The 21,945-nt window shown below is 35.2% G+C and overlaps 1 protein-coding gene across 1 annotated transcript; it reads left to right on the top strand.

Annotated features, from left to right (window-relative positions):
- The first annotated feature begins 1,816 nt into the window (after nt 1–1,816).
- parvab (parvin, alpha b) lies at nt 1,817–20,232 on the top strand. The gene is made up of 13 exons (XM_073835666.1): nt 1,817–2,117; nt 5,529–5,618; nt 5,713–5,783; nt 8,553–8,655; nt 8,750–8,890; nt 9,881–9,996; nt 10,388–10,446; nt 14,763–14,782; nt 15,168–15,229; nt 15,318–15,386; nt 15,466–15,567; nt 16,696–16,768; nt 19,178–20,232. The coding sequence occupies exons 1-13, from the start codon at nt 1,862–1,864 to the stop codon at nt 19,252–19,254; spliced, it is 1,239 nt and encodes a 412-aa protein (XP_073691767.1). The 5' UTR covers nt 1,817–1,861; the 3' UTR covers nt 19,255–20,232.
- Nucleotides 20,233–21,945: the final 1,713 nt, after the last annotated feature.

Below are 21,945 nucleotides of genomic sequence, written 5' to 3'. Positions count from 1 at the left end.
TCAGTTCATGTAGGTAAAGACATTTTATTGGTTTGAGAAAGTTATTGATAAACACCCATAATATTTCTTTAGCATGCATGCCATAAAATATGGCAACAGAAATGTTGTCATGTGATATTGTGATCAAAGAAACTAACTGCTATGAGATTAATATTTACAATACACTACCAGTCAAAGGTTTTTGAACAGTAGGAATTTGTATTTTTTTTTGTATCTTCTGCTCACCAAGCCTGCATTTGCTTAATTTAAAGTACGGCAAAAACAGTAACATTTTGAAATATTTATTTATTATTTAAAATAACTGTTTTCTATTTGAATATATTTTAAAATGTAATTTATTCCTGTGATTTCAAAGCTGAATTTTTAGCATTATTACTCAAGACTCATGATCCTTTAGAAATCATTCTAATATTCTGAATTGCTACTCAAAAAACATTTATTATTATTAATATTATTTTATTTATTTTTTATTTTTTTTTTATGTTCAAAATAGCTGAGTAGAATTTGTATAGGTTTCTTTGATGCATAGAAAGTTCAGAAGAACAACATTTATCTGAAATAGAAATCTTTTGTAAGATTATAAATGTTTTTGTATGTTTTCTATAAGTAAATATATAAATATATAAATATATATATATATATAAATATTGATAATAATAAAAAAATATATTTCTTGTACAGCAAATCAGCATATTCGAATGATTTCTGATGGATCATGTGACACTGAAGGCTAAAGTAATGATGCTGAAAATTTTGCTTTGATCACAGGAAAATAAATTACATTTTAAAATATTCAAATACAAAGCAGTTCTTTTAAATAGTAAACATATTTCACAGTATTACTGCTTTTGCTGTATTTTGGATCAAATAAATGCAGGCTTGGTGAGCAGAAGAGAATTCTTTAAAAAACAATAAAAATCTTACTGTTCAAAAACTTTAGACTGGTAGTGTATTACAACATATACAGTTGAGGTCAAAAGTTTACATACACCCTGCAGAATCTGCAAAATGTTAATTATTTGACCAAAATAAGAGGGATGATACAAAATGCATGTTATTTTTTATTTAGCACTGACCTGAATGAGATATTACACATAAGAGATGTTTAGGCTACATATAGTCCACAAGAGATAACAATAATTGAATTTATAAAAATGACCCTGTTCAAAAATGTATATACACTGTGTGTGTGTGTGTTTTAGTGATAGTTCTTTGTGAGTCTATTGTTTGTCCTGAACAGTTAAACTGCCCACTGTCCTTCAGAAAAATCCTTCAGGTCCAATTCTTTGGTTTTTCATCATTTTTGTGAATTTGAACCCAACAATGACTGTATGCTTTTAAGATCCATCTTTACTAAGGACAACTGAGGAACTCATATTACAGAATGTTCAAACACTCACTGATGCTCCAGAAGGAAAAACGTTAAATGCATTAAAAAAAAAAAAAAAAAACAGCTGTGGATCATTCAAGTAACAACCGTATTAAGAATCAAGTACACTTCTGAACAGGGTCATTTTTATAAATTCAACTATTTTCTTTTGTGTACTATATGTAAACGTCTTTAATCTGAAATATTTTATTCAGGTCAGTAGGCCTACTAAATAAAAAATAACATGCATTTTGTATGATTCCTCTTATTTTGGTAAAATAATTAACATTTTTCAGATTCTTCGAGATGTATGTAAACTTGACCGCAACTGTAATAGAGATTAAATTAAAAGGCAAAACAGACGCTGATAAGAAATGACGGTAAATCTGTAAAGCGAAAGTAGCATCCAGTCAGTCAGTCGGTCAGTCAGTGAGGGCGGGACTGGGAAACGCTCCTGCTGCTGAAGGGAAGCAAGAGAGGGTCATTACACGAATGTTTAGAATTCCACTTCCGTTTGGTGGAATTCAAGAAGTCTCCACAACTTTAAATCAGCTATTCGCTCTGCAGTCTGCACGTCTAGATAACAGGCGCGTTTATTGTGTTGCTTATCAAATGGCTTCTTCACCGCAGAAAACACCGTCCTCACCGAAATCTCCCACTCCGAAGTCGCCTTCCTCCAGGAAAAAAGATGACACTTTTCTTGGGAAACTTGGAGGAACTTTATCAAGAAGGAAAAAGGCAAAAGAAGGTGTGAATTCAACTTAAATCCACGGATAGCCGAGATAATAGGCTATCTTGTTCCTATGCATGTCAAACAAATCTCTCTGCTCTTTTAAACTCATTGATGTTTAGGCATGTATCTGTCAGAACACTATATTTGTGTTTCATTTTATATTTACAGTGTAGTACGTGATACAAAAAAGCTCATTAAACAGCTACATATAGCCTAAATAAAAATTCAACATGCTGTATAGTTATGCTATAGGCGCTTTTAATCTTAGAAATTATTTTTCTTTCTTTTGTTTGTCATGTTGTATTTTATTCTGACAATGAAGTGTAAGTACAGTTGCACTGTTGTTGATATACAGTAGACTCAACTATGCTAGTGTTTACACAAGGCTGCACGTCTCCACTCACTGTGACCATATAAGGAAGAGAAGTGGCTCTTAAATACTTATTGTGAGAGGTTGGGTAAATATGTAATAAGAAAATATTACTTCATATTTTCACATTACAATTATGTATATAACCCTACAGTATACTGTAAAAAAAGTTGCTTCATTTTGTTACAACACCACCATTTAACTTAATTTAGAATAATTTCTACTGGATATAATGATTACATTTTCTTTATCAGTAAATAGGTCATTTTTGACCAACACAAGTGCAACAAGAAGGGATAACAACGACAAAAATGAACTTTAAATGAATCTAAACTTGACTGTTTGAGTTGTGTTATGTATATATTTCATTATATTTCATGCATCAGTATTGAAGAGATAAAATCACTTGGCTTTGGTTGTTTGGTCCCGTGTGGAAAGAGATATATTTAGTTTGCTGGTGTGTTTATTTACAGAGAAAGAACCTCAAACCACAACAGGGAGTACAAACTGGCACTCCAAGAGAAATAAAAATATCAGAAGTTCATTTAGAAGCTGTAAATCAGCTGTCATGTATATGTTTTAAACCTGCAAGTTCACTGTAAAGCCGAGAAGTTGCTTCCCTTGCCCTCAAATGACCCTGTTTAAGACATGTTAGAAGCAGCCATGGCAGGATTGAGTGTTGATTAAAAACAGGATGTCAATATCTCTAGGGATCTGTACCGATTCTTCTTCTGGACTGCCTCTCACAGGGATGTGCTGCAGCATTGCTTTAGTGATTGGCCGGTATTGATGGGGCCACTGGGCAGATGGAGACAGAGAGGGTGTTTAGAAGATCACCTGCATGAGGGCTGGTTGAGACGCCACATGTTCTGATTCACAGGATGGCAGACAGGGTCAATTAAATGAAAGATTCAATGGAACAGCAAGATTTAGACGCTTAATCTATAAGCATCAACTGTCACTATTGTGTTAACAGGTTTGAGAGTTACATGTCCAATGTGCACTATAGCAGTAGTGAGCCATTTAATGACACATTTGCCACTGACAGCATATTCATGTTAATAGAGTGACAATCCCTTGCGAAAAAGAAATGCACTTAATTCTGTTGAATTATTTAAATCTTAAACATATTCACTACCAGTCAAAAGTTTTTGAACAGTAAGATTTGTAATGTTTTTGAAAGAAGTCTCTTCTGCTCACCAATCCTACATTTATTTGATCCAAAGTAAAGAGAAAACTGTAAAATGTAAATTATTCCTGTGATCAAATCTAAATTTTCAGCATCATTACTCCAGTCTTCAGTGTCACATTATTTGCTGTTCAAGATTTTTTTACTACTATTAAGTACAGTTGAGTACATTCTTTGATGAGTAGAAAGATCCAAAGATCAGCATTTATCAGAAATAAAAAGCTTTTGTAACATTATACACTATACCATTCAAAAGCTTGAAGTCAGTATATATGTATTATAGAAATTAATACTTTTATTTAGCAAGGATGCTTTAAATTGATCAAAAGTGATAATAAAGACATTTATAATGTTAGAAAATATTTCTTTTTCAGATGAATGCTGTTCTTCTGAACTTTCTATTCATCAGAAAAATCTAAAAAAAAAAACATTCTACTATAATAATAAATGTTTTTTTGAGTAGCAAATTATAATATTAGAATGATTTTTGAGTAATAATGCTAAAAATTCAGCTTTGAAATCACAGGAATAAATGGGATTTCAAAATATATTCAAATAGAAAACCGTTATTTTAAATAGTAAAATATGCAAAAAAATAAACACACACGCACACACACACACACACACACACACACACACACACACACACACACACACACACACACACACACACACACACACACATATATATATATATATATATATATATATATATATATATATATATATATATATATATATTAAGAAATATCACATAGAAATTACAGCAAATAATATTTTAGTATCATAAATGCTTGTTAGCACATTTGGCAGCCCAACATATTTTTAAGACAATAAAAGTAATTATGAAATTACATTTACTTAAATCCTACCTAAGTAGGTTAATAAAACCACTTTAAAGTTCAACTTAATGAATTTTATATATTTGAATAATAATAGTTATATTTAATGATAATAAAATGCTATTACATGTCTGAAAAAAATTACAATTATTATTTATTTATTATTTAAAATGTTTATTTATAAGTATACTTTTTTGAAAGTATATATGCTTAAGTGTATTTTATTTTCACATGAAAATTATAACACTGCAAATGGCTTGCATATAGTTGTCTTTGCATATTATGTATATATTATGCAATACTTAAAATACTTATATTTTGATATAAATATTTTAAGTATTGCATATTTGTAATAATACAACAAATATTTTATATAAAACTAAAATATATATAAAGAATATTTCGAAAAAATGTAGTATAACTTCAACTTCAACATAATGTTAAAATGTGTTTTTATATTGGTTTCTCATTCTCTATTTTAAGGAATATTGCACAATTTATTGATTGAAGGTCTGAGTTGTAGTTCTTTTGTTAAGCTGAACGTGTTCAGGGATGAATGCATAGCATTAAATGAGACGCTTTGAGTAGCCCCCTCCCCACTGAGGCCAATACTGCATAACTGACCTCCAGCGATGAGAGGCACAGCTTCAAAAGAGCTGTGTGTTCAGCTCTGCCAGTTGTTTGAGAATTGCTGCTAGATGGCGGTACATTTTATGAGGTCATGGCATAAAGTGCAGTATATATTTTTAATATTATATTCCTCAGACTGACTGATAATATTAGTCAAGGCTTCTTTTTTCACTGTCTCTGTGAGACAGAACATCCACCTTTGCAGAGGTTCAGCTAAGGGTCAGTAAAAGGTCCCAAGTTCAGAGCTCTGAAAATTACAGTGTATTTTTATAGTGCGTTGAAATTGAAAGGACAATTCATTTCATCACATTGAGCATAAAGTGGTTCAAGAGAAACCCTTTTTAATTACATTCGTATTGTATGTTATTGATATAGTGCTGCATTTCCTTTTATAGTGTCTGAGCTCCAGGAGGAGGGAATGAATGCGATTAACCTGCCACTCAGCCCCACTCCATTTGAGCTGGACCCTGAAGACACCATGCTTGGTAAAATTTCTCAACATAAGTGATGATTCAGACTTGAACTACACAGCCTCTGTCATACTAAAAGCTGCTGTATTTCCCATTTATCTCTCAAAAGATGAGAATGAAGTCCGTACCATGGTTGATCCCAACTCAAGGAACGATCCCAAACTCCAAGAGCTAATGAAGGTAAATCAGCTCCAAAATGATTGTAATACAAACTCCTTCTTCAATCTTCTTCACAAGTTTTGCCATTTTTGAGATGTTCACTGAGAGCTTCAACTCGTACCAAAATTATTTAGTGCAGTTTGTATATTTATAATTGTGTATATATAATACTTATTGCAAAAGTATTCATACTGCTTCATTTTTTCACGTTTTGTTATGTTGCTGCCTTAAAAGGGTCATCGAATGCCTATTTTACACAAGTTGAAAGGATTCTTTAGGGTCCTAATGAGAAATCTATAACATACTTTGGTTAAAATTTCTCAATGGTAGTGTAAAAAACTCTTTTTACCTTGTCAAAATCAGCCCTTTTTAGAGCTAATTATTCTGTTGCATGCTCCTTTAAATGATAATGATCTCTGCTTGCCCCGCCCCTCTCTGCAGTGGGATGATGAGCCGTAATGTTTACTTTAGCCAAAGTCCCTGCTTTAGCCGAATTTAGCCGCTTTTAGCTGCGAAACTTGCTAACTAGCACATTATTAAAGGAACACTCCACTTTTTTTGGAAATAGGCTCATTCTCCAACTCCCCCCGAGTTAATAAGTTGAGTTTTACCGTTTTGAAATCCATTCAGCCGTTCTCCTGTTCTGGCGATATCACTTTTAGCATAGCTTAGCATAGATCATTGAATCCTATTAGACCAATAGCATCGCGTTCAAAAATGACCAACGAGTTTCGATATTTGTCCTATTTAAAACTTGACTCTTCTGTAGTTATATCGTGTACTAAGACTGGTGGAAATGCAAAGCTTCAATTTTCTAGGCTGATAAGATTAGGAACTACACTCCCATTCTGGCGTAATAGTCAAGGAAGTTTGCTGCCGTAATAAGGCTGAAGCAGGAGCAGTAATACCACGCAGCACATGTGCAAATGCTAAACTAGCTGGGAACTCATTTCTGATAATACTCTGCCTGCTTCGGCCATATTACGGCAGCAAACTTCCTTGACTATTACGCCGGAATGAAAGTGTAGTTCCTAATCTTATCAGCCTAGAAAATCGCAGCTTTGCATTTCCACCGGTCTTAGTACACGATATAACTACAGAAGAGTCAAGTTTTAAATAGGACAAATATCAAAACTCGTTGGTCATTTTTGAACGCGATGCTATTGGTCTAATAGGATTCAATGATCTATGCTAAGCTATGCTAAAAGTGATATCGCCAGAACAGGAGAACGGCTGAATGGATTTTAAAACGGTAAAACTCAACTTATTAACTTGGGGGGAGTTGGAGAATGAGCCTATTTCCAAAAAAAGTGGAGTGTTCCTTTAAGAAAGGCCATTTGCAAAGATACATAAAAAGCCCTTATACTCACTTCTGCTGTGGGCGAAGCTGCATCACGAATGAAGAGTGGCTGTGTACACAAACTGCCAACACACATTAATGTTCAAACAACATCTAATGACCCCTTTAAGTTATACTGCTTTATATTACTTTTCCCCACATCTATCTACACTCCATACACTATAATGGCAAAGAAAAAAAATCTGTTTTTTTTAACATCATTGCAAATTTAATAAAAACTTAAAAGATTCCATTGCATTGCAAGTATTCATAACCTTATCTGAGACAGTTTCGCTCGGGAGCATTCATATTGCCTGAAACACCTGATGGTCATTCTAGTTGAGCTCCATCATCATATGTGGAGAAATCTACAGAAGGACAGACTGTAACTGTCACTGTAACACTCCACCAATCCAGTCTTTATGACGTTGTGGCCAAACTCAATCTTCACCACATGAAAACATTCTTGGAATTGTCAAAAAAGCACCTAAAGGACCCTCAGACTGTGAGAAACGGGTCTGATGAATCTCCATTCCAAGCATTATGTTTGAAGGAAAGCAGGCACTGCTCATCACCCGCAGAGTACTATCCCAAAAGTAAAGTGTGTTGGTAGCAGCCTCATGCTGTGGGGCTGTTTTTCAGCGGCAGGGACTGAAGGACTTGTCAGAGTAGAAAAAAGCTCAATACACCAAAGTTTTGAGATAGCCTTAATGAAAACCCAGCCCAGAACATTCAGAACCATAGACTGGGCAGAAGGTTAACCTACCAACAGGACAATGACCCTAAGTACACAGCAAGAGTGGCTAAAAGACAACTTTGTTGAATGTCCTTGAGTGGCCCAGCAAGAACCTGGGCTTGAACCCAATCAAACATTTCTGGAGAAGCCTGAAAATGTGCGTCTGCCCCCATCCAACCTCACAGAGCTTGAGAGGAGAAGAGGTGAGGCAAAGAATGCCAGATAATTGCCAATGCTGATGTGCAAAGCTTGTTGCATCATACCCAAAAAGACTTGAGGCTGTAAAAGTGCTTTAGCTAAGTAGTAAGTTAAGGGTATGAATACTTATGCAATGGAATCATTTAAGATTTTTATTTTTAATAAATGTGCAAAGATGTTAATAAACTGTTTCTTTGTCATTATGGCTTATGGAGTGTAGATTGAAGTGGAAAAAAGTTTAAAGCATTTTAAAGCAAATTTAAAGGAGTTTTATATAAGGCAGCAACATAAAAAATGGACAGTGCAAGGCACTGTACAATATCAAGAAACGATATTTGAATGTTGAGACATTTACTATCTCATAATAGAACCACAATCCACAAAAGCAAGCAATGATGATTAACTTGTAACTCGTAAGTGTAGTTTTGCAGTGCAATCGTTTTTTTTACATGCATTTTTCAATTAGTAATTTATCAAAGATCCCATACATCTCCTGTTCTCCGATCTTTCATGACAGGTGCTCATTGATTGGATCAATGACGTGTTGGTGGGAGAGCGAATCATTGTTAAGGATCTAGCTGAAGACGTCTATGATGGGCAAGTTCTTCAAAAACTCTTTGGTGAGGAATCTGTTTTGGAAAAGAGCCTGTATTGTTGTTCCAATAAGACGCAGTACTTCTTTGTGTAACCTATAAATTGTGTATTTATTCCCAGAGAACCTGGAGGGAGAGAAGCTGAATGTGGCTGAGGTGACTCAGTGTGAGATCGCTCAGAAACAAAAGCTGCAGACCGTTCTGGAAAAGATCAATGACACTCTCAAAGTTCCCTCCAGGAACATTAAATGGAATGTTGACTGTATGTAGCTTTGACCTCTTTTTTTCATTCGCGTTATATGCTTTATACACTCTATTACTTGTTCGTTGCCAGCCGTCTATCCCTTTTGCAACAGTTCGTTTTTTTTATGCAAATTGTGGTCACTGGGTTGATCAGTGATTCATTAGATGAGCATACTGTATACAGTTTATTGCACAAAAGTAAAAACAAATTTGATTTTAAAATCAATATTTGATAGTTTCATTAATTGCATTGAATATTCAGTAATAAATAGGAACATGCTAAATTTGTCACTGATAATTTGGAAAATGTATTAAAGGAATAATTCACCCTAAAATTAAAATTTACTTATCTTCAGGCCATCCAAGATGTAGACAGGTTTGTGTCTTCATTTGAACAGATTCTGAGAAATTTATGATTATATCACTTGCTCACAACAAATCCTCTGCAGTGAATGGGTGCCGTCAGAATGAGAGTCCAAACAGCTGATAAAAGCATGACAAAACAACATCACAAGACTTGTGAAGCAAAGGGCTGCATGTAAGTTTTAAAACTTTAAAACGTTGCTTCCATCACTGAGCTTTTCACTTCATAAGATGTTAATTGATGCACTGGATTTCTCCATGAAGAAACAAACTATTACATCTTGAATGGCCTGAGAGTGAGTACATTTTCACAAATGTTCTTTTTTGGGTGAATTATTCCTTTAACAACAGGATCCACTTGTGAATGTGACTCTATTGTGCGGTAATTTTATTGATATTATTAATGTTTGTGTTATAAATTGCATTTAGCAATACTTTTCCTTGCTGCCAGCAATTGCTGCCAATCATGTTTGGGTTGCAATCCACCTGCTGAGAGTCACTGATGGATGTAACGTACATGTTAGCATGTTCCACTGTTGACCTTTCCATTCATTGTGATGAATGTAGAATGTACTTAAAATTTGTATACATTCAGAAGGCATTTCAGCTTTTGCTCCTGCTGTTTATTCTTTTGTGTATTTCTCAGCTGTTCATGCTAAGAACATTGTGGCCATTCTTCACCTGCTGGTGGCTCTTTCTCAGCATTTCCGGGCCCCTATTAGACTGCCAGACCATGTGTCCATTCAAGTTGTAGTGGTTCAGGTGCTTTTATTTTCGGTTCATAATGTATAGCTTTTTCATTCGCTTTATGCTTCTCAGTTGCTATACTGTTTTATTTAAGGGTTTTGTCATAATGGGCTTTAATTGTGAAACATGAGCAGAGTGAATTTCTGTGTAGATGGTCATAAATCCATTCTCATGTAATTTGTCCCACCGTGGCAATTAACATAAGAATAAGATTTTACATTTATACAGATATTCATTCTGCTTGTGTACAGTAACCAATACAGTGGTAATTTGATCCCACTTTATATTAGGTGGCCTTAACTACTGTGTACTTACATTTAAATGAGCATTTGATACAATGCACTTGTTGTAAACTGTTTCTTGCTCCTTTCTCATTATTTAGTAAAATGTTTCTCTATTCCAACAGAAACGAGAGGGAATACTTCAGTCTCGGCAGGTTCAGGAAGAAATTACAGGCAACATTGGGTATGTTTATTCATTACAGTATTGCAAATAAAAGAATGAAACTTTACAACATACTTTACCTCTACAGATAGCATTAGGTGATGAAATAACAATGACCAACAATGTAATTTATAAATAAACATTACATTTATATAAACCAAGATTCATAAATGCTGTTAAAAAAGCTCTTCATTGTTAGTTCACGATGCTTAACAGCTGTAGGGTATTTCAAACCTTAAAAGTATATTAGAAAAAAAAACTGTTATATAATATAATATTAATGATAAGGTCACCTTACAGGAGAATTTCACTTTCAGTACCAAAATTTACAGATAATGTACTCATCGCCTTGTCATCCAAGATGTTCATGTCTGTCTTTCTTCAGTCATAAATAAATTGTGTTCTTTGAGGAAAAATTTTTAGGATTTTTCTCCATATAGTGGACTTCTACGGTGCGCCGAGTTTGAACAAAAATGCAGTTTAAATGCCGTCTCAAACGGTCCCAAATGCGGTTGTAAATGATCCCAGCCGAGGAAGAGTCTTATTTAGCGAAACGATTGGTTATTTTGATCAGCGTTTGAGGTAAAAAACGAAAAACAAAACAACAAAAAATTTATTGTTTCGCTAGATAAGACCCTTCTTCCTCAATTAGGATTGCTTACAACCACATTTGGGATTGTTTAAAGCTGCATTTAAACTGCATTTTGGACATTCATACCCAGGGCACCATAGAAGTCAACTATATGGAGAAAAATTCTGAAATGTTTTCCTCAAAAAACATTATTTCTTTACAACTGAAGAAAGAAAGACATGAACATCTTGGATAACAAGGGGTGATTAAATTATCTGTAAATTTTTGTTTTGGAAGTGTACTTAAAGAGTATACACTTTCATGTTTCTTAACAAGCTTAAGTACAGTTTTAAAAAGTGTGCTTGAAATAATGTCAAATCAAATGTTTTCCTTTAAATGTAATTTTGAATCATTATGTTTCAATTTTTTGTATGCAAAGAAGTGTATGCAAAGAAAAACATTTATTGTGATGTGTTGACTAACATACTAAAGCACACAGAAAATACTTGTAAAATTACTGTTCATTTAAACTATCTAATTTGATATTACATGTAAAAGTTAATATATTTGAAATGTACTAAATTATAAATTTAATTCATCATTATAAATGTTTAATTACATAGATATTTTTAAATACATGACACAAGTTTTAGTAAAAAAATTACATTAAAATATACTGTATATTAGTTTATCTTAATTGCTTGTCAGTATATTCAACATATTTCAAAGATATAAATACAGGTAGTTTATTGGGTCAACCCTCCTAAGGTCAACTAATTGCATTAACCCTTGTGCGTCAATTAAAAAAAGTTACGCATAGGTTCAAAGAGGACAAAAAAAGTCCATGTCAGAAATTTTTTTTATGAAAATTTGAAGCTTGGGAGTACAGACTTAAGTTTGGTCTCATTTTAAAGAAGACCTTTGGCAGATTATTTGATGTTTAAAAAGTTGTAAATAATTAAAACCAAGGTTTAAGTTTATGAAAATGATTTATGAGCAATTTTTATATAAAATATGTATTTTATAAAACATTTTGAACTCAAAAATGGATTGAAAATCAAAGCCATACATCTAAACAAGTTGTGTTCCAAATTTGAGGTTGATATCTCAAAAAATGAGCTTTTAGTAAGGTTTTGTTTGGGTGCAGTATCAAACTTTTCCCATTAGATTCCAGCGAAGCTCTGCTGGCATATACAGTATCATTTCTCTCGCTCAAACATTACAGGTACACACACACAAACATTTTTTTTAGAACACACATACAAACCACACTCTGACATCCATTCCAACATACCCACAAAACTATAGTTGCATAATTGACTTTATAATAGACTATAATATGCATGAGCAGAAAACAGGAATAAAGCGAGTATTTGCGTTTTATGCCAAACTTGAAAAAATGGCACTATCTAGACAAAAATGTCAATAAGGTTGCACAAGGATTAAATATAAATTTAAACTATAATACATTGTCAATTAATTGTAAATAACATAGAGTTAAGAGTTCACAAAATTCAGTTTGCACTTACTGTATGTATTTTCTTCTTTTCCTAATTAGTTCTCTTTTTAAAATATTCTAAAATTACCATCCTTATTCAAATGGAATGCACTGATGCATAATTTATGCTAAAAATGCATTTATAATGCTAATACCTTTGCGAAACAAAAACAGATCCTTTTGGGGGAAAATGTATCAATATGAACAAAAAGCTAGACAGAGAACGGAAATATAAAGCAGGTATTAGGGCTGCACGATTAACCTTTATCGCATCGATATTGAGGTTTTAACTCCCGCAATAACCTAACCTCAGGAGGCTGAGGTTTTTTCCCCCGCCTCTGACATTTGAGTGACAAACCTATTAGCCAATCAAAATGATCGAATCTCGCGTTCCTGGCTTGCTGGCCCAGAGCCATACAGAGAGATCTCTCTGTATGGCTCTGTGCTGGCCAATCAGAAACGGACCAACCCCCACGGTTCGGCACGCATGTGATTCGCGGATTAACTGTTAAATTTAACCATCATAGAGTAAAAGTTTATAATTAGCACATGTTTGCCAATTTACCAATTCAAACAATTTAAAAAGGGAACACGCATGCTGATTTTTTATTTTTTGCCGCTGCCGCACACACCTGAAGCGAGCACGCACACAGAGAGAAAGAGAGAGAGAGAGAGAGAGAGAGAGAGAGAGAGGTGCGATATACACAGATTGATTCCTCTTTAACTTCTATTTGGACGGAAACGTACATACAAAGTTCTGTTTAAATACCCGTTTTGGTGTTCTGGTAAACACAGTCGTATGTCTTCAGCGAACATTTGGCCTTAAAGAGACAGCGTCCTATAAATACCTGCAGTGAGAAGCACTAGTTATTTTACAATTTATTATTAAATCTCCGCACCTGAATTCTATGATTATTGATTTTATTAGTAACTTTATGTTGTATCCATCTACACTTGTCATTTGTGTAATTATTCTTGTTTTGTTACTGATTTTATTAGTTCAGCTAGTAGTTTTTGCTGTGGATTAGAAGTACTTAATGTAAGCATTCAGTAATTAGTAAAAAAACAAACTTTTTTTTTGTTTTGTTTGTTTTTTGCTGATCCGAAAAATGATCCGATCCGTGATTCAAAATCCATGATATGATCCGAACCGTGAGTTTTGTGATCCGTTGCACCACTAGTGGTACTTCAGCTGTTTGGACTTATTTTGGATTAGTGAAGAATGACGTGGAGCAAAAGAATGCTAAATGTAAAGTATGTCGACGTAAAATCTAAAACTAATAAGAATTAATTTTCTATTTTTCAGTGTTTAAGATTGTTAAATTTAAAAACAAATGACCAAGTGGTTAAGTTAATTTCCATGATGTCTTCTTATTCTTTGGTATTTAGGTTCAGGTATTTAATAATCACGAAGCATCAAACAATCTCATTACCTCAATCACTATGTATGCAGTTAATTTAACCCTCTGTGTCATAAAAGTAACAACATTTTTTTATTCATAATTTTAGTTTTATGCACTTAAAAGTGTCGAACGCAAAAATCGAAAATTGCATCGCTATCGCAATATTTGTCAGAAAAACCGCAATTAGGTTTTTTCTCAAAATCGTGCAGCCCTAGCAGGTATCCTTTAGTTTAATATTATAGTGTGTTTGGTTTATATGTGTTAAAGTAGAAAGTAAACAGGGATCTAGAGGCTGGAACATGCAGTGACATGCCAGTCATGGAGCTGTGGTGTACAGGGTGTGTGTGTGTGTGTGTGTGTCGGGTGTGAGCTGGATCCTCCTGCTTCTGAGCAGCTTTGCAGTGGTTCTAGACGATGAGCACCGGAGCCGTTGCTCTGCCAGCTCTCCACTGCTGCTGCTGATTAACAGCGGTCCAGCGGGCTCAAATCAGCTTGGGAGATAAGGCAGAGAGCAGCTCCTTGGCTGCTGATGTGGACTCGGGCAGCAGCTGCTGAGACATGCCTCTGCCGGGGCAGAATTGACTGTGTGGAGACGAGCCGCTGCTGGGCAGACGTCCACTAGGCCAATATCCTGGAACTCAGTTCTGTTTGATCGGCCCGCTCTTGGGACCGGAGCATCCCCTTCCCCCCTAATCTTTTTGTTTGCCTTTCATCCTGGCACTCTTGATATGTCCCTCTGAATTTGCTTATTATTTTGCCATTTACGCTGTTTGCAAAACCCTTTCATTCAAACATAAATAGATTGTTGATCTCCTTTGTTTCTCAAATTGATATTGAAATAATAATGCCTTTTCCTTTCCCACAGGGCTTTGTCTGGAAGATATGGTGTGTATTATATATAATTTGAACATTGTAAATTAATTTACAGTGGCCCAAAAACATTTTCACAGATAAGATACACTACTGCCTTTACATTAGATATTTAGATATTTAAAATCATTATATATAAGCCATTCTACAGAATTGGTGCAAACCCCCATTAAAAAACTTTTTTTTTTTTTGTGTGTTATCTAATAAAATTGTCACTAACATAACAGTCGTGTCCAAAACATCCTTGTTTTGGTAGTGACAAAAGGGAACATAATCCTTTAGTGTCCAAATACTTTTTGGGGCCACTGTACATCTTTGTAAAGTGATAAAAATGAAATTTAACTTAGTATATGTTCTCTAGTGCTTCCTTGCATATGAAAAATCATGTCTTTTTTCACAGAGCGAGACGCCTTTGATACCCTTTTTGACCATGCGCCAGATAAACTGAATGTGGTGAAAAAGGCAAGTGCAGATTACACACTATATCTTAAGAGGTTTTACAAACGGAGAGCTTTGACTCTTTGACTCTGATCTCTTGGTCTTCTTTCAGACTCTTATCACATTTGTGAACAAGCACTTAAACAAGTTGAATCTGGAGGTGTCAGAGCTGGAAACTCAGGTAACACGATCATGACTTGAATATCAGTAAAGAGTGATATCCAAAAACTAAGATGTCAGTGTTTTGTGATCTCCTCCAGTTTGCTGATGGCGTTTACCTGGTCTTACTGATGGGACTCCTAGAAGGATACTTTGTGCCCCTCTATAACTTCTTCCTCATCCCTGAAAATTTTGATCATAAGGTACTGTAAATTACTGTGAAAGTATGGTTAATTTAAACATAACAGAAATTGCTATCAACTTTACTTATGTATTCTGACTTATTTCGGAGTAAAAATTGCTTGAACAAGAATAAATCTAGAATTTTTCTATTTGAATATATTTTAAAATGTAATTTATTCCTGTGATTTCAAAGCTGAATTTTAGCATCATTACTCCAGTCACATGATCCTTGAAAAAAAATTATAGTAATATTCTGATCTGCTGCTCAAAACATTTTTTTAAGCATTTTATTATTGTGTTGAAAACAGCTACAGAGTATATTTTTTTCAGGTTTCAGAAGAACAGCATTTATCTGCAAAATAAATCCTTGCATCTTTTTGATCAATTTAAAGCAATTTTTGCCAAATAAAATAATTAATTTCTATAATTTATTTTCCAAAAAATTATACTGACTCCAAGCTTTTGAATGTTATAGTGCATCATTTTACAAAAGCATTTTATTTCAGATAAATCCGGAAAAAAATAAATCTTTGGATATTTCTATTCATCAAATAATCCTGAAGTGTACTCAACTCTTATAAAAATATTAAAAATAATAATAATAAAAAAATCTTGAACGGCAAGAATGATTTCTGAAGGATCATGTGACACTGAAGTCTGGAGTAATGGTGCTGAAAATGTAGCTTTGATCACAAGAATAAATTACATTTTAAAATATATTCAAATAGAAAGTTATTAATATTATTATAAGTTAGCAGTTATTTTAAGTAGTAAAAATATTTCAAAGTATTACTGATTTTGCTGAATTTACATCAAATAAATGCAGGCTTAGTAAGCAGAAGAGACTAAAAGAATGAAGTTTTTTTTTTAATTCATGAGGTAAATTTTTTTTACTAAAATACACAGATACATGGATTAAACTTTCACAATAAGACCCCTAACATGCAATAATATTTTTTTTTAATGGTGACTTTAATACATAATTAATGTAAATACTTTCTAAAGCAAATCATTTATGTTTTATCTATCTGTCCATGGACTTGCACAGACTCCATGGACCATGGAAAGAAATGACATTAAATTTTAGAGCCATCATTGTATTAAAATAGTCACTTATTCACCATGTTGTTTTGCATTTTATGCATTAGGTGCACAATGTTTCGTTTTCCTTTGAACTGATGCAAGATGGCAATATGGAGAAGCCAAAGCCCAGGCCAGAAGGTAAATATTCTTGCTTTACTAAGACCATTAGAGATCCATGTAATTACCAGTGTGCTTGTGTTTTGTGTAGGTTTCACAGTGCTTGATTTCTATAGGAACAGTCATGGACATGTTGCCTGATTACAGTAGTTTATTGTAGTTAAGTTAGATGAGGCTGGAGGTGTTCTGAAGTTGCTTTACTCAAAAGCTTTGGCGAATGTCCCGAATGCACGCTGCTTTGACAATTGCATTTCATTTGTTGCAGCAGAGTTTCTCAGTGTAATCACAAGGCTTAAACAACATCTGGTTAATTTGGCGGAGATGATCTAACTGAGAATAAGCCTCATGGGCGGTTCTCACAAAATGAGGTTTAATGCAAAATACTTAATGCCATAAAATGTGTTACTGTAATTAGTGGTTATTGTTAAGGCAAGCATCTCTATTATTGCTTATTGCAGGGTGAAAGATTTGAATATAGCTAGGGACTAGATTATGATATTGACGTGGGTGTGGGCTCTTTTTACTTGGGCCTGTGCGTTATACATCGTTATAGAACAACTTGGCAATGGCTCAGCGAATAACAAATTGACACATGATGCTGCCAAAAACTTTAACATTTTTAATCAACAAAGATTTCATGTTAACATTTCTATTCTGTTTTCTACCATCCATGTTCTACCTTCCTTCCTATAAACTTATAATGTTAATAAGTGGAAAAATTATTATTTTCAACCCTCATTCTGACTCTCTGTTATGGCTCCTTCAAGCTGTTTAATGCAATGGGCAGGTGTGTCTCTTCATCAGTCCAAAACAAGTCCAATAAAGCGCATTCATCCATTTTCAACCATCATTCTAAAATGTCTAAAACAACCTGTTTTACGGGGCGGGTCTCTTTCAGCCACTGTTATGATTGGCTAATGTTATTGCATAGAAAACATTATCAATGCCCCATGCTACTGCATGTGAGTGTTTTGACAACGTGATTTTAAAAAATGGTCATTTTTAGACAAAGTATTATGAAATTATTTACTTACAGTTTGTGATGCAGCTGCAGTCAGATCTAGTAGCACTTCATCTTTCGACAAATGTTTCTTTGTGAACTCTCCATGACACTGTGCCTTGTTCACAAAACAAAACACTCAGATCATTCCTCAGACACGATTCCAGGATGCCATTAAAATGAACCATCCACTTGTTTGTTATGCTGGGATCTTTCAGATATCTGTACAAAGATGCAAACAAGCTGTTTAAAGGGTTGGTTCACCCAAAAATTAAAAATAGCCCATTATTTACTCACCCTCAAGGCATCCTAGGTGTATAATACTTCCTTCTTTCAGACGAATAAGAGTTATATAAAATAAAAACTGTTCTGTCTCCTTCAAGCTTTATAATGCAATTGGCAGGTGTTTCTCTACATCAGTCCAAAACAAGTCCAACAAAACGCATTCATCCATAATAAAAAGTGCCTCACACGGCTCCGGGGGGTGAATAAAGTCCGCCTGTAGCCAACTAATGTGTTTTTGTAAGAAAAATATTTATATTTAATTAAATTCCATTCAATTCAAGTTTATTTGAATACAAATCGTTGTAAAGCAGCTGTACAGAAAAGTGATTATTACATTTTTAAAATGGACATTCAATCTTTCTTACAAAATCCCTTCACTTCACTACTGGAGGCCATTTTCATCCCCCGGGGCTATGTGAGGCACTTTTACTTATGGAAGGATGCGCTTTATTGGAATTGTTTTGGAGACCCATTGCATTATTAAGTTTGAAGGAGCCAGAACATTTTTAATATAACTCTGATTGCATTCGTCTGAAAGAAGGAAGTCATATACACCTAGGATCCCTTGAGGGTGAGTAAATAATTGTCAAATCTGTATTTTGGGGTGAATTAACCCTTCAAAACAAATGTGTCAAATGTCGCATTCAGAGTATTCAGGTGACATTTTAAGCTATGAAACTTGCAGGATGTTTTAATTATATAAAGACCTCTTATATCAAGGCAAATTTGATTTCTCATGTCATGACCCTTTTAATCATACCCCACACCTAACCTTTACAACTACCTTAATAACTAGTAATAAGCAGTAATTTGAAATTCACTAAAGCAAATGTCATAGTTAATAGTTAGTTAATAGTGAGAACTAAAACTAAAGTCTGACCAGATTCGGTATAACTTGTCACACTGTAGGACACTTTCTAGGATACAAAAAAAACTGCTACAATATAGTGATGATGAGCATTTCTCTTTAATGAAAGTGGAAATCTAGTTGTTAATGCATTTAGAAAGCAGCACTTGACAGAAGCAGTTGAGATGCCAGGCATGTTGAGAGAGAAAAGATATTGTTTCATATTGAAATGAACAGTCTATACAGTCATCTCATTGCATACCATGATCATGATCAGATCTTTTATGTGTCTCCACAGACATTGTCAACTGTGACCTCAAGTCCACACTGAGGGTCCTCTACAACCTCTTCACCAAATATAGGAATGTGGAGTGACAGAGAAGCTCTACCCAGAAAAAATGTCTCGATTTAATCAAACTACCAAAATGCTTAACACACAGACATCACATCCATATCAGTATTTTGATGTAACTTTTTTGTATTTCTTTCATGTTTGAATTGAGTATGTATATTTATTCAGCCTGCAAGATGATTTAAAATAATATTATTTTATATAAATATGGCCATAGAAATATGAAAATATACTTAATATTTTGTGATATCAGTGTAAAAACAGCATTTCATGTACATTTTTATAAATCACTTTTGTCACACTTTACTCTTTTTGCTACAATGGTGTTATACACTGTCTTAGATCAACATTATCAATGCACTAGCAATGCCAAGCTCATGGGTTTGAGTCCCAGGAAATGCATGAACTGATAAAGGCTATGTCTACATTAATCCGGACATTAATCCACACAAGCGTTTCAAAGCGCTTTCCAAAATTTTCTCATCCACTCTGAACCATAGGAAAACATTAAATTTGCCTTACTGTGCATACGTAAAACCTCCAAAATTATACAGATGGAACAGACATAAGTTTTCACACAATTCTTCTGGCGGGATCATTTACAGAAATATCTCATCATTCACTGATGCGTCTATGTATCTATTGGTACAATTTGTGTCACATGACTAAATGTGCGTCATCAATTTCAAAAGCTTCCGTTTTCATAGTCCACACTACAATGCGAAAACATTGTTTTCAAATTTATCCACTTTGGAGAGCATTTTCAAAAAGCTTAGTTTTACTTGACAAAAACGCCATCTCAGTGTGGACGGAAGGCCAAAACGCAGAGAAAAAGATGCATTTTCAAACAAAAGCGTAACAGTGTGGACATGGCAAAACTGTCTACCTGAATGCAATGTAAGTTACTTGGATTCTTTGGATTTGTCTACCAAATGCATAAATGTATAAAATATATATTTTTATGATAACAGAAAAGTTCATTCAATAAAAAAAATAAAAAATAAAGTAATGCTGTCCACTGAAGTGGTTTGAAAAATGCAGCGTGTCAAGTCTTGACAAGTCTTTTAATAATATCCACACAAGAATGGCAGGGAAACACACACACAAACACACACACACACCAAAGCAATCCCGAGATCGGACCAAGAACACAGAACTGAAACCAACTAATGAAAGGACAATGATACCTATGACAGGTGATGGTGATGGTGATAAACTAATAATGACTTAATTAGGACAGGAACAGGAAATAACTAAATATGGACAACAGAGGAAGAAACCAACATGAATAGTTCAAAGCGGTGTGACAATGGGCACATGAGGGAAAAACCATCACAGACAGTCCAAGGGGTGTGACATTACTCCCCCCTCCCAGAAGACATGACCTCGCACCGTAGAAAAAGGAATGGATGGACGAAGGGGACTTAGGAGGTGGACAAATGGGCAGGTATGGGATGGAAACAAAAAGTCTGTACTGGAGGAGGTTTCGGCTTCGGAGGCGATGGAGGAGACAAAAGGGTCCAGGGCCGATCCGATGGAGGGAGGAGCCACGGAGAAGACAGGAAGGACTGACAACTCCAGGGGACCAACTGATTGAGGCGTAGCAGATGGAGGTGGAGCCCGAGGCGGAGATGGAGCCATTGATCTCGGGTGACACCGAGATTTCAGAGGGCCAAGGTGGAGCCCAAGGCTCTGGCGACCGAGGCAGAGGTGAAGATCCGGATGTCTGCAGCAGAACCGGAGTGAAAGAGGACTGAGGAGGGAGGAGCCCAACAGAGCCGGTGGGACAGAGCGATGAGGCACAGCCGGAGGAGTGGAGTCCTGAGGCGCTGGCGGGACAACGACTGACCAAGGTGGAGCCGGAGGGACGAAGGAGCCTGGTGGGCCGACGGGCGATGGTAGAGATGAGGGAGCTGGGAGCCGGGGTGGAGTCGCTAGGTCGAGGAGTCCGTGACTCTGAGGCTGGAGGTGAAGACAAGGAATCCTTCAGCCATGATGCCGTTGGAGACTGGCAGACCTACAGAGAGCCCACCTCACAGATGGTGGGCTGAGGGTGAGCAGAGGGGCTGCCAGGAGACAGCGGTGGCAGGGCTGATAAGAGGAGATAATTGAGGGTGGGTGGGAAATCCAGGCAAGACGGCATGTGTTGAGGAACTCCTCCACATATTCCTCCAGACTTCGGCCATCTTGAAAGATGAATTTAGTGGCTCCTCTTACAAATGTGTCACCCCTCCTTGGAGAAACAGTAATGGATGCAATGTCCATGATCCAAAAGAAATAAATAACTAAATAAACTGAACAGCTACAAAATGAAAAAAAAAAATAAACATGGGAAGACATGCCACTTTACTGTTTTGTTATGATATACTGTGTGTTGGAGGAGCACGAACACGAAATGCAATGACACGTCTTTTAATAACATCCACAACAAGTAAATCCACACAAGAATGGCAGGGAAACACACACCAAAGTAATCTTGAGATCGGACCAAGAACACAGACTTGAAACCAACTTTTATAAAGACAAGATAATGATACAAGGACAGGTGATGGTGATAAACTAATAAAGACTAAACTAGGACAGGAACAGGAAATAACCAAATTTGGGCAACAGAGGGAGAAACCAACATGAATAGTCCAAGGGGGTGTGACAATGGGCACATGAGGGAACAAACCAACACAGACAGTCCAAAAGGGTGTGACGCAGTGTTATTC

This window comes from Garra rufa, chromosome 3, assembly GCF_049309525.1.
Source record: "Garra rufa chromosome 3, GarRuf1.0, whole genome shotgun sequence".
Lineage (NCBI taxonomy): Eukaryota > Metazoa > Chordata > Actinopteri > Cypriniformes > Cyprinidae > Garra > Garra rufa.
This window is presented reverse-complemented; position numbering and strand designations above follow the sequence as displayed.

What these genes read in the sequence shown, in the direction of transcription:
- parvab (XM_073835666.1), top strand. Translation starts at nt 1,862, where the DNA reads ATGTTTAGAATTCCACTTCCGTTTGGTGGAATTCAAGAAGTCTCCACA. An exon ending in GAAATTACAGGCAACATTGG is followed by an intron (nt 10,447 to 14,762) that starts GTATGTTTATTC and finishes CCTTTCCCACAG; the next exon opens with GGCTTTGTCTGGAAGATATG. An exon ending in GGCTTTGTCTGGAAGATATG is followed by an intron (nt 14,783 to 15,167) that starts GTGTGTATTATA and finishes CTTTTTTCACAG; the next exon opens with AGCGAGACGCCTTTGATACC.